General features: G+C 47.9%; 1 protein-coding gene across 1 annotated transcript; it reads right to left on the bottom strand.

Annotated features, from left to right (window-relative positions):
• Positions 1-430: 430 nt before the first annotated feature.
• Positions 431-12,686, bottom strand: LOC140732810 (opsin-5-like). The gene is made up of 6 exons (XM_073055440.1): positions 12,393-12,686; positions 11,241-11,446; positions 8,134-8,233; positions 6,588-6,692; positions 4,097-4,320; positions 431-3,455 (listed from the first exon to the last, which is right to left on the bottom strand). The coding sequence occupies exons 1-6, from the start codon at positions 12,502-12,504 to the stop codon at positions 3,090-3,092; spliced, it is 1,113 nt and encodes a 370-aa protein (XP_072911541.1). The 5' UTR covers positions 12,505-12,686; the 3' UTR covers positions 431-3,089.
• Between the last annotated feature and the right edge of the window lie 589 nt (positions 12,687-13,275).

The following is a 13,275-nucleotide window of genomic DNA, read 5'->3' as shown; positions in this document are numbered from 1 at the left end:
AGAACGGGAATAAATCTGTTTCTCTTTGAAGCCAGCTTCCTGCTAGAGTGTGAATTGCTGAGAAAAATCAGACAAAGGATACTCTCTGTTTGTTCCAGGGACATCCATGTAAGATTTCCTCAGGGTAGTGTCCCAATTCCATTAATTTCACCAACTACTGGTAGTTTCTCCGACCACCCCCCACCCTTTTCCATTCACCAATCTGGCTTTCATCCCTTCGCTTCTCTCTCCTGCCCCTCCTCCTTCCATTTCTTCCATGGTCTACCTCCTCTCCTATCAGATTCCTTCTTCGTCAGCCCTTTACCTTCCACCTATCACCTCCCAACTCCTTACTTCACCCCTCCTCCCCACGCACCCACTTACCCCTCACCTATCACCAGCCAGCTTGTACTCCTCCTCCCCCCCCCCCCAACCTTCTCATTTTGGTGTCTTCCCCTCTCCTTTCCTGCCTGAAATGTTGACTCTTTATTCCCCTCCATAGATGCTGCCGGACCTGCTGAGTTGCGCCAGTGTTTTGTGTGTCTTGCCCAACCATCCTCACCAGCTGCTTCATCGCTGATCTTCCTTCAGTCGTAAGGCCAGAGGAAGGGCTGGTGGCTGATGACTCACAATGCTCAGCACCATTCGCGATCCTCAGACAATGAAGCAGTGCCCGTCCAAATTCATGGAGACCCGGATAACATCCAGGCCTGGGCTGGCAGGTGACAAGTGACACAGGGGCCAGGCAATGACGATGTCGGACACTAGAAAGTCCAGTTATCACCCCGTAATGTTCAATGAGTCCCATACCATCAATTTCCTGGGCATAACCTCTGCGCAGAAGCTAGCTGGAGTAACCTTATGCACAACGTGCCGGAGGCGCAGAACCATATAACAATCACAGCACGGAAACAGGCCATTCCGGCCCTCCTAGTCCGTGCCGAACTCTTAATCTCACCTAGTCCCACCTACCCGCACTCAGCCCATAACCCTCCACTCCTTTCCTGTCCATATACCTATCCAATTTTACCTTAAATGACACAACTGAACTGGCCTCTACTACTTCTACAGGAAGCTCATTCCACACAGCTATCACTCTCTGAGTAAAGAAATACCCCCTCGTGTTTCCCTTAAACTTTTGCCCCCTAACTCTCAAATCATGTCCTCTCATTTGAATCTCCCCTACTCTCAATGGAAACAGCCTATTCACGTCAACTCTATCTATCCCTCTCAAAATTTTTAATACCTCGATCAACTCCCCCCTCAACCTTCTACGCTCCAATGAATAGAGACCTAACTTGTTCAACCTTTCTCTGTAACTTAAGTGCTGAAACCCAGGTAACATCCTAGTAAATCGTCTCTGCACTCTCTCTAATTTATTGATATCTTTCCTATAATTCGGTGACCAGAACTGTACACAATATTCCAAATTTGGCCTTACCAATGACTTGTACAATTTTAACAATACATCCCAACTTCTGTACTCAATGCTCTAACCCGTGGTGATAACTTCTCTCCTAACTCCCTGAAGCCTGTTGCCGTCCACAAGGGTCAGGTCAGGGGTGATGGAATTAGACCTGGAAAAGGACAGCTTCAACAACATGTGAGAAGCACGAATCCACACAACACGTTGCAGCCTGATTGACAGACACCCCGTCCAAATACTACAGACCCGTCCCCACTCCCAGTGTGGGTAGAGAATGGTTTTGTAGTGTTACAGACCCGTCCCCAGTCCCAGTGTGGGTATAGAATGGTTTTGTAGTGTTACAGACCCATCCCCACTCCCAGTGTGGGTACAGAATGGTCCCGTAGTGTTACAGACCCGTCCCCACTCCCAGTGTGGGTACAGAATGGTCCCGTAGTGTTACAGACCCGTCCCCACTCCCAGTGTGGGTACAGAATGGTCCCGTAGTGTTACAGACCCGTCCCCACTCCCAGTGTGGGTACAGAATGGTCCCGTAGTGTTACAGACCCGTCCCCACTCCCAGTGTGGGTACAGAATGGTCCCGTAGTGTTACAGACCCGTCCCCACTCTCAGTGTGGGTATAGAATGGTCCCGTAGTTTTACAGACCCGTCCCCACTCCCAGTGTGGGTATAGAATGGTCCCGTAGTGTTACAGACCCGTCCCCACTCCCAGTGTGGGTATAGAATGGTTCTGTAGTGTTACAGACCCGTCCCCACTCCCAGTGTGGGTACAGAATGGTCCCGTAGTGTTACAGACCCGTCCCCACTCCCAGTGTGGGTATAGAATGGTTTTGTAGTGTTACAGCCCCGCCCCACTCCCAGTGTGGGTATAGAATGGTTTTGTAGTGTTACAGACCCGTCCCCACTCCCAGTGTGGGTATAGAATGGTTTTGTAGTGTTACAGACCCGTCCCCACACCCAGTGTGGGTATAGAATGGTCCTGTTGTGTTACAGACCCGTCCCCACTCCCAGTGTGGGTATAGAATGGTCCCGTAGTGTTACAGACCCGTCCCCACTCCCAGTGTGGGTATAGAATGGTCCTGTAGTGTTACAGACCCGTCCCCACTCCCAGTGTGGGTTTAGAATGGTCCCGTAGTGTTACAGACCCGTCCCCACTCCCAGTGTGGGTATAGAATGGTCCCGTAGTGTTACAGACCCGTCCCCACTCCCAGTGTGGGTATAGAATGGTCCCGTAGTGTTACAGACCCGTCCCCACTCTCAGTGTGGGTATAGAATGGTTTTGTAGTGTTACAGACCCGTCCCCACTCCCAGTGTGGGTATAGAATGGTCCCGTAGTGTTACAGACCCGTCCCCACTCCCAGTGTGGGTATAGAATGGTTTTGTAGTGTTACAGACCCATCCCCACTCCCAGTGTGGGTATAGAATGGTTTTGTAGTGTTACAGACCTGTCCCCACTCCCAGTCTGGGTACTGAATGGGTGTTATTTGTCTCTAGTGCTGTCGTCTAGCTTCTACCTGGTGACCGACAATTCCAGTAAGAAATATTCACTAGGTTTGCCCTTTGCCCCTAACTAAGTTGCACCAATAGTGCAGATCATCACAGTAAACTGCCAGAGGTGGTGCCTCCTATTGGGAGAGTCCTTCTCTGGTTAGTGTCTGACACAGGGTCAGTCTGTGGCCAACAGCTACAACCTCTCACACACGTAGCCGGAGTTCTCGCTGTTGGGGAGATGGGACCATTCCCTCTCACCGCCTGCCGAGTGGAGACTGCCCTTGGGCACGGCCACCTCCGGCACCGGGCTCCACTTCATCCGTCTCAGTCTGACTCCCTCTTTGTCCGAGGCACAGAGCAGGAGCATGCGTATGTCCCGTCGGAATTTGGAGTTCATCCCGAAGTAGATGAGGGGGTTGTAGAAGCTGGCAGACTTGGCGAATAGGCTGGCTAGCAGACTTGTCAGCTTTGGCACATATCGGCCGCTCGCCGACCACATGGAGATCACTGCGTACGGTGACCAGGCAACGATGAACACTGTGCAGATCACCATGGAGACCTGTAACCATGGACCAAGGACAGGTTAGAGGGGTGCAGCTCAGTAACACTTTCAGCTAATATCTTCAAACCTGCATGGTGTCTGTGTGGTGTCGAGAACTCGTGACCAAAGCACTTCCATCCCCCGACTCCATTCCAGAACAGTCCAGCAACACAACATGGCATTGGATGACATGCGGTGGGGCCTCCCTCCCTCCTTCCAGCATCGGACTGTTCAGAGCATTAGTACTTCAAACCAGCCAGTACTGGCATAGGGAGTGTGTCCCTCCAGTGGGGGGAGACACACACACTCACTGCTCTCCGACACACTCACACTGCACTGTGACACAGTCACTATCCTGAGGCACACTCACACTACACTGTGACACGTTCATCATGCTCCCTAACACATTCACTCACCTTGCTCTGTGATACACTTGTTCCCCTGTGACACACTCACCCTGCCCTGTGACACACTCACCCTGCCCTGTGACACCACCTGTGTGAAGACGCGCTGTTTGCGGCCCATACGATGGAGTCTGTGACACACTCACTCTGGTCTGTGACACACTCACGCTGTCTGTGGTCCATATGATGGAGTCTGTGACAGGGGTACAAACTTTATCCTCCCAACCCAAGGGCCCACACAGTCACACAGCTCACCCGAGTCACATCCTGCTCCATCTTCCTCTGACGCTCCCCCACCTCGGCACCCCCCATCAACGCCCGGTTTGACTTGACCGTCTTGATGATGGAGATGTAAGAGAAAAGCATGACAGCCACGGGCAGGAAGAAGCAGCAGGCGAAGACCGAGATAATGTAGGACTTGTAAACAGTGGAGAATATTGCTCTGGCCCAGTTGATCTCACATGTTCCGTATTGCCGGTCTGTGTTGGAAGGAAAGATTGTGAAAAGGAATCAGAGAGGGAGAGTGACAAACAGGGAGATGGAGTAATAGAGGAGAATAATTTCCTAACATTTTACTTGCCTTGACAGCTCAAACTTAACCACCTTAGTGGATGACAGGAGTCATACATCAATGCAGCGATACATTTCCGCAGATGTACCGCGGAGAGATTTTGGACTGATTGCACCACCGTCTGGTATGGAGGCTGCAATTCACAGGACCGATAAAAGCTGCAGAGGGCTGTAAACTCAGTTCCCTCCGTCACAGACACCAGCCTCCACACCACTCCATCATCATCAAAAAGCAATGCCTCAAAAAGGTGGCTTCCGTCATAAAGGGCAGGCACCACCCAGGAATACCCTCTTCTCATTTCTACCATCAGGGAGGAGCTACAGGAGCCTGAAGACACACGCTCAATGTTTTTAGGAACCTCTGCCACCAGATTTCTGAACGGTCCATGAAGGGATGAACACTACCTTCTTTTTGTAGTTTTTTAAATATATTCTTTTTGTAATTTGTAGTAATTTTTATATACTGAACTGCACCGTCGCTGCACGTGTAAGCAATTACCTGTTGGTGATAATAAACTTGATTCAGATTCATACATTGGCCCGAACTCACAAAGGCAGAAGGTTCTTAATACAAACACATTCGCCTTCTGAACAGTGAAACTTGATTTTTATGACAATCCCTATGGTTCGTGGTACAAATTGCCTCTTTATTTAAACTGAATTCAAAGCTCTAAAGATCTAACTGGGATAATAGTCTGAATCCACTAATTAACAGCCAGGATTTTGGAATTAACGGTTTGAAACTCGAGATTAACAGTCCAGGTTTCTTGACTAACTGTCAGTGTCTGAGATTAACTGTCTGGGTCCACAGATTAAACCTCTTCTATGGACGGTCCCAAGACTGGCTGCAAAACGATGAGGGGTGGGCTCAGGGCTAGCAACCTCATCCCGGAAACTCCCAGAGCTACAGAAATGGCAAGAGAAACTCAAACACCTCATCCTGGGGAGAGGAAGGATCTTTAAAGATGAGCTATACCTGGGGACAGCTTGAAAGACTGGCCCAGGACAAAGGGCTCTGGTGAGCTACTGTTGGTGGTCTATGCCCCAGTAGGGTGATGGGTTCAACTAACTAACTCTACTGGTTTTGGAATTAACAGACTGGGTCTGAGCTGGTGACTGTAAGGAGTTTGTACGTTCTCCCTGTAGCTGTGTGGGTTTCCTCCGGGTGCTCTGGTTTCCTCCCACAGTCCAAATGTATACAGGTTAGTAGGTTAATGGTCACATGGTGCATTTGGGCAGTGCAGACTCATTTGGTTGGAATGGCCAATTACTGAGCTGTATCTCTCAATAACAATAAATTATTAATCAATAATAATCTATGATCAAAATTACTATGGCACGCGAGAGGGTTTTTTAGAAGATTGTTGCCAATTTAGGCACACACTCTTTAAAAGTTTCGCCACCCTGGGTCTAAAATGTCTCATTATCACAGTGCACTGTTCCCACAGCCAATGAGAACATGAATGGAGCCAACCTGGCCTGTTCAAATGCTTCTTCAAGTATCTCTGATCTCAGATACTTCTATTGTTAATAATCAAATGTCATTATACTGATGTTATTTATTTATTTAGAGATACGGAGCAGAAGAGGCCCTTGCGGCTCAATGAGCCACCCCACCCAGTAACCACCTATCCAACCCCTTGTCTAATCACAGGACAATTTACAGTGACCAATTAACCTACTAACTAGTACATCTTTGGGCTGTGGGAGGAAACCGGAGCACACGGAGGAAACCCACACACTTCATGGGGAGAACATACAAACTCCTTTCAGACAGCAGCAGAATTAAACTGTGATCTCCGATACTCCCACTGTAATAGAGCCATGCTAACCGTGGAGCCCCACGGTGGTATCTTTTGTCTGATATCTTGTGTGTCTTTCAGTGGGTATTTTTGCTAGAGGTTAATCTACAGCTGCAGGAACCCTCAAAGTTCAAAGTAAAGTTATCATCACGGTACGTATATGTCAGCATACACTACCCTGAGATTCATTTTCTTGCGGGCATTCACAGTAGAACAAAGAAGCACAATAGAATCAGTGAAAAACTACACAAAGACTGACAACCAATGTTCCAAAGAAAAAACTGGAAATAACAAAATCAATTAAAAATATTAATAAGTAATCATTCAAAGTGGGTTCATAGGTTGTACTCAGTGATCAGTCAACAAGATCCCACCTGTGTAACTCCCCCAGCCAAATAGCGGTGCTGCAGACCAGAAGAGAGCAGCAGCCCAGACCAGCGTCAGCAGCATGATTATACTCCCATTGTTGATGTAGTGAGCTGTGGAGATACCACACCAAGGTTAGACCGAGGACCGGGACCTAGAGACAGGAATGTTCCACAACATTCTTCCCATCTCCGTCTGCTAAAAGGTCTCTGTCCTATCAGCGATTTCAGCAACCCAGGTGCAAATCTTCATCTACAAACCCCTTCCCATCCTTATTCCCAACCCCATTCTCTCATGCCCATCCCATTCCTCCATCTTAATCTTCTTTCTTATTCTTCCATCCTTAAGCCCGTTCTTATTCTCCTTTCCAGATCCCATCCCATTCCCCTTCTATTGCTCTTCCCATTCTCCAATTCCCACCTCATTCCCATTTTCCCAAACCCATTGTTAAATCCACGCACCAGCCCATTCCAATCCCCCGTTCTCCAATACATAAGACCATAAAACACAGGAGCAGAATTAGGCTATTCAGCTCATCAAGTCTGCTCCATCGTTCCATCATGGCTGATTTATTTTCCCTCTCAACCCCCTTCCTCTGCCTTCTCCCTGTAACCTTTGACACCTTTACTAATCAAGAACCCATCAAAGTCTGCTTCAAGTATGCCCAATGACTAGACCCCTGCAGCCTTCTGTATTCCACAGATTTCACCATCTTTGGGCAAAAGAAATTTCTCTTCATCTCTGTTCTAAAGGGACATCCTTCTATTCTGAGACTGTGCCCTCTGGTCTTAGACTCTCCCACCGTAGGAAACATCCTCTCCACATCCACTGTCTCTAGACCTTTTAATATTCAAGAGGCTTCAATAAGCCTCTGATTCTTCTAAGCTCTAGTGAGTTCAGGCTCAGAGCTATCAAAAATTCCTGTTACTTTTTTCTTTCCTGGAATTATTCTTGAGAACCTCCTCTGAATCTTCTCCAATGTCAGCACACCCCTTTTTAGATAAGGGGTCCCAAAACTGCTCACAGTACTCCAAATGAGGCCTCACCAGTGCCTTATAAAGCCAGGCTCATTCCCATCCTTGTTCTTCCCAAAGCTACTCTCCCAAACTACTTCCTAACCCTATCTCTTACTTCCCAGTCTTGTCCTGCACCTCCATGTTGGTATTCCCAACTCCATTCCCATTATCTCCACCCATTCTCATCCTTGGATCCCAGTTTGCATCACCAACCCCTCTCCTCCTCCCATTCACCATTAACCCACCAACATTTCATTGCAAGAAAACTGTTAAAACTATAGTTAACGGCACACACACACATACAAAACACAAAATACAGGTGAAACTCAGCAGGTCAGACAGCACCTATGGAGGAGAATAAACAGTCAATATTTTGGGTTATGACTGGGTATCAGAATCCAGTCCAATGAAGAGTCTCGGCACAAAACATTAACTGTTTATTCCCCTCCATAGATGTTGCCTGACCTGCCGAGTTCCTTGAATATGTTGCTGTAGCTTCCAGCATCTGCAGAGCCTTTTGTGGAACTACGACCGTTACCTCTGTATGGGTGACAGCCTTTCATGTACCTGACGATACTGATTACTGTCAGTGTGTTAATGCTGACCAGCCCAAAGAGAAGCGTGAGGAAGCCGTCAACCTGAAACACAAAGGCCATATGTTATGCTGCCTCACTGAGTTTAGAAACAGCTCTAACATCATGAAAGGGAGAACTGGGAGAAGGAGAGGCAGGAAAGAACAAAGGAATATAGACTACGCAGGAATTCAAGAAACTGGGAGAAGGAGTAGGTCAGTTGGCTCTCGAGCCTGCTCAACCATTCAAGATTATTAAAGATTTAAAGATTAGCTTTATTTGTAACAAGTATATGATGAAATGCATTGTTTGCATCAATGATCAACACACTGTGCTGGGGGCAGCCCGCAATTGCCACTATGCTTCCAGTGTCAGCACAGCATGCCCACAACTGACTGGCTCTCACTTGTCCGCACATCTTTGGAACGTGGGAGGAAACTGGAGCACTCAGAGGAAAGCCAGGTGGTCACGGAGAGTACGTACAAACTCTTTAGATAGTGGCAAGAATCAAACCCCGATTGCCAGCGTTGTAAAGCGTTACACCAGCCGCCCAGAACAATCCTAACTGATCTGCCCCAGGTCTCAACTCCTCTTCAGTGCCAGTTCCCAAGAGCCCCCAATTCCCCAAACTTTCACATACTTATCGCTCTCCAGTTTAAATATAATCCAGCGATTCGGCTTCCACTATTCTTGGCAGCAGAGAATTCCACAGATTTTCCTCCCTCTGAGAGGAGAGGTTTTTAACCACCTCAGTTTTAAATAACCGACCCTTATCTTTTACAAACAAGAGAAAATCTGCAGATGCTGGAAGTCCAAACAACACACATAATGCTGGGGAAACTCAGCAGGCCAGAGAGCATCTGTGGAGAAAAGCACAGCCAGGACCCTTCGTTGTGTTTCCCTGTTCATGACTGTCCCTCCAACCTGAGCACCTACCTGCTACCTCCCTCCAATCCCAGCACCTACCTCCTACCTCCCTCCAATCCCAACACCTACCTCCTACCTCCTTTCAATCCCAACACCTACCTCCCTCCAATCCCAGCACCTACCTCCCTCCAATCCCAACACCTACCTCCCTCCAAACCCAGCACCTACCTCCCTCCAATCCCAACACCTACCTCCCTCCAATCCCAGCACCTACCTCCTACCTCCTTTCAATCCCAACACCTACCTCCCTCCAATCCCAGCACCTACCTCCCTCCAATCCCAACACCTACCTCCCTCCAATCCCAGCACCTACCTCCTACCTCCTTTCAATCCCAACACCTACCTCCCTCCAATCCCAGCACCTACCTCCCTCCAATCCCAACACCTACCTCCCTCCAATCCCAACACCTACCTCCCTCCAATCCCAGCACCTACCTCCTACCTCCTTTCCATCCCAACACCTACCTCCCTCCAATCCCAGCATCTACCTCCTACCTCCTTTCAATCCCAACACCTACCTCCCTCCAATCCCAGCACCTACCTCCTACTTCCCACCTCCCTCCAATCCCAACATGTACCTCCTACCTCCCTCCAATCCCAACACCTACTTCCCTCCAATCCCAACACCTACCTCCCTCCAATCCCAACACCTACCTCCTACTTCCCACCTCCCTCCAATCCCAACACCTACTTCCTACCTCCCTCCAATCCCTGTACCTATCAGATGAATAGTGTCAAGACACCTGGGTGAAAGCAACACTAGGCTATGTGAGAGGGAATAGTTGGCACAAAACCTCTATGTACGCCATGGTACATCACACTATTCTTTAACACATTCATGCAACTTAGATGAGATTTTAAAATATATCATTTTTCAAATCTTTTTTCCCAGTGCAATGATTAACTGACTGATTTCCATTTGTACTTCAAAATATATAGATTATCAATCTACCCTTTTCTCTCACAATATGGTCGCATAGTGGTTAATGAAATGCTAGTTCAGCACCAGGGACCCGGGTTTGATTCCCATCACCATCTGGAAGGAGTTTGTACATTCTTCCCGTGACCGTGTGGGCTTCCTGCAACATTACAAAAAATGTATGGGTTCAAAGTAAATTTATCACAAAGAATGTAGATTATTAAGGACCCCACCATCCAGGTCTATGGAGGGGATTAAACAGTCAACATTTAGGAATGAGACCCTTCATCAGGACTGGAAAATTCCTCCTCCTTCACTCATCACCATTTCTGAATTAACGTCTAGAAAGCCCTCGGACTCCAGAAACTGCAGCAAAATTGTGGTGATTCAGGAGTGCCAGCAACCTCCCACTCTCTCCTCTGAAATAGCATCACAGGATCTTAAACAGATACTGGAAATAGTCGCCATTTCAGGCCGAGACCCTTCATCAGGACTGGAAAGGAAGGGCGAAAAAGGCAGAATAAGATGGTGGGGAGGGGAAGGATTACAAGCTGGAAGGTGGTAGAAGAGGTCAGGTGAGGGGGAAGTTGGGTGGGTGGATGATGTGAGAAGGTGGAGGTGATAGGTGGAAATTTCTCTTCCTATTCCTCCTCCTTTCTTTTTCCATTCACTATTCTGATTACCTTCTTACATCATTTATCCATCATCCCCTTCCGGTGCTCTTCCTCTTTCCCTTTCTTCCATGGTCCTCTATACTCTCCGATTAGTTTCCTTCTTCTTCAGATCTTTAATTCTTCCACCTATCTCCTCTCAGCTCCTTATCCCCCCTTCCCCAGCCACCCACCTTCTCTCTCACCTGTCTTCTTTACTTGGCCTCCTTCCCCCCCCCCCCCCCCACCATCTTATTCTGGCTTCTTCCCTCATCCTTTCCAGTCCTGACGAAGGGTCTCGGCTCGAAACGTTGACTGTTTATTCCTCTCCATCAATGGTGCCTGACCTGCTTAGTTTCACCAGGGAGTCTTCCCACTAGTGGAAATGCAGTTTAAAGGCTCATCTGAAGTATCTCTGATGCCTTGGAACTACTCTCCAAGGGTTGGACTAGAACACACCTTAAATCTCCGGGATAGACTTGAACCCATGGAAACATAGTCCTTGTCCCTCACTGCTGAAGCCAAGGACAATGTGTGGAAGGAAAGTCCAGTGCCTGCACTGGCTGTTACAGCTCACCTGACACGTCCATATGGAAGTAATCAGAAAGCCCTCATCTCGGAATATGTTGAATATCTCTATAATTCCACGGGAGTAGCCGAAGAGGGAAATACTGGCATCGGAGACGGCCAGGTTAAAGGTTAAGTAATCTTGCGGTTGTAGTATTGCCCTCTGTCTGTAGAGCACAAAGATCACCACGCTGTTTCCAAACCAGGAGAGCCAACCTAGAGGGAGCAGAAAGAGTCAACAGGCTAGTTACTGAGTTGATGCCTCCTGTCGGCCTTGAAGAAGTTAAACCCTGGTTGGGGGGGGGGGGTATATGTGTGTGTGAGTCTGCAGACTTACATTTTCTGCCTGCAAACCCACTGAAACAGAGACATCGACTGTGATCTGTCAGAAGGCTTCAAAGGAGAAGGTGGTCTGACAAAGGATTGAAGTCCTAGTTTCCACTCAGAGAGAAGTGACGTCAGATAGTGGCAGGGTTACACAGAAACACGAGTGAATGCAGGCGGGAAGGAACTGCGAAGGTTGAGCAGCATCTGTGTGTGGGGGGGGGGGGGGGGGGATGGACAGTCGGGATTTCAGGACGATGTCCTTCATCTGGACTGTACGGGAGAGGGGAGATTGCCAGTATAAAGCAAAGGTGAAGGGAAGGGGTAGAGCAAAAACAGGCAGATGATAGGTTTTCAGATCAAACTGTCTGTTAGTGTGCTATTTAAGAGAATAATAATTAGCTTTATAAATCGAGACGTACAGTGAAATGCATCATTTTGTGTTGACGAGCAGCAGAGTCTGAGGAATGTGTGGAAGGCACCCCACAATCTTCCAGTGCAAACATAGCATGACCACAATTAATTAATCCAAACTGTATGACCGGAAAGTGGGAGAAAACCAGAGCACGGGGAGGAAACCCACATGGTCTCTGGGTAAACAGACAGTGGCGGGAATCGAACCGGGGTCGGTAACTGCAGGTGTTGTAAAGCACTTGCTCTAACCATTACACTACTGTGCATATTCTATGCCATTCAAAACAGTCAAGAAGAGTACATAAGAGTATAATCACCATGTAACTCCCACAATCTATGTAAATAATCTATTTCTACACAGTATGTATAATACTTGTAAACCTGTAGACAGGTCACGTGCGTATAATCCCTGTGTTCTACATACCCAGGCTTAGCAGGTAGATGCCAATTGCTGTCTCTCCTTGTTCGGAGATGTAAGGCTCCTTGAGGGGTAAGGTACTGTTGTGGCTCCTCCAAGGACTATTGAGGAAAGCCATCCTTCTGACACCAGTCACTTAAAGCCCACACTCACGGACCTCAGGCTGAGAGTCAAACATCGGGCAGAGGACACCCACTGTAACCTCGTTAAGCAAGCACGGGGTGAGGGTGGAAGGAGCAATGCCACTCCAAGTGCCTGTCACTTGCCTTCGTTTTAGGTCCTAAACCTTACTGACTTCAGTTCTTCACTGAGCCTGACGTGCACCTGGCTAATCTCCTTTCTTCAGGATATTTTCAGCTGAGGGAGGTCAACCAGATGGTTGGGATTATGGTAATACTCAGGAGGTCACCTCACTCTCAAAGCTGTGACTGGAGGATGATCACTGATCTCCAGGACTGTTCACCTGAGCATGGGGAGGGGGGAGAGAAGAATTCCCCAGCACTGGCTTCATCAACCTGTCTTCAAAATCAGTCAAAGTAAATTTATTATCGAAGCACGTATATGTCACCTTGAGATTTATTTTCTTGAAGGCATTTAAAAATACAGTAGTATTTATGAAAAACGATACAAAGACTGACAAATAACTGTGCAATAGGAGACAAGCTGTCCAAATAAAAAATAAATAACACTGAGAACATGAGTTGTAGAGTCCTTGAAAGTGAGTCCATAGGTTCTGGAATCAGCTCAAAGTTGAGGCGAGTAAAGTTATTCACGCTGGTTCAGGAGCTGGATGGTTGTGGGGTAATAACTGTTCCTGAGCCTGGTGAGGTGGGACCTAAGGCTCCTTTACTTTCTGCCCAAGAAGACTGCATGGCCTGGATGGTGGGGG

This window comes from Hemitrygon akajei, chromosome 9 (assembly GCF_048418815.1).
Source record: "Hemitrygon akajei chromosome 9, sHemAka1.3, whole genome shotgun sequence".
In the NCBI taxonomy this organism is placed as follows: Eukaryota; Metazoa; Chordata; class Chondrichthyes; order Myliobatiformes; family Dasyatidae; genus Hemitrygon; species Hemitrygon akajei.
Note: the sequence above shows the minus strand (reverse complement) of the source record. Positions and strands in the feature narration are given on the sequence as shown.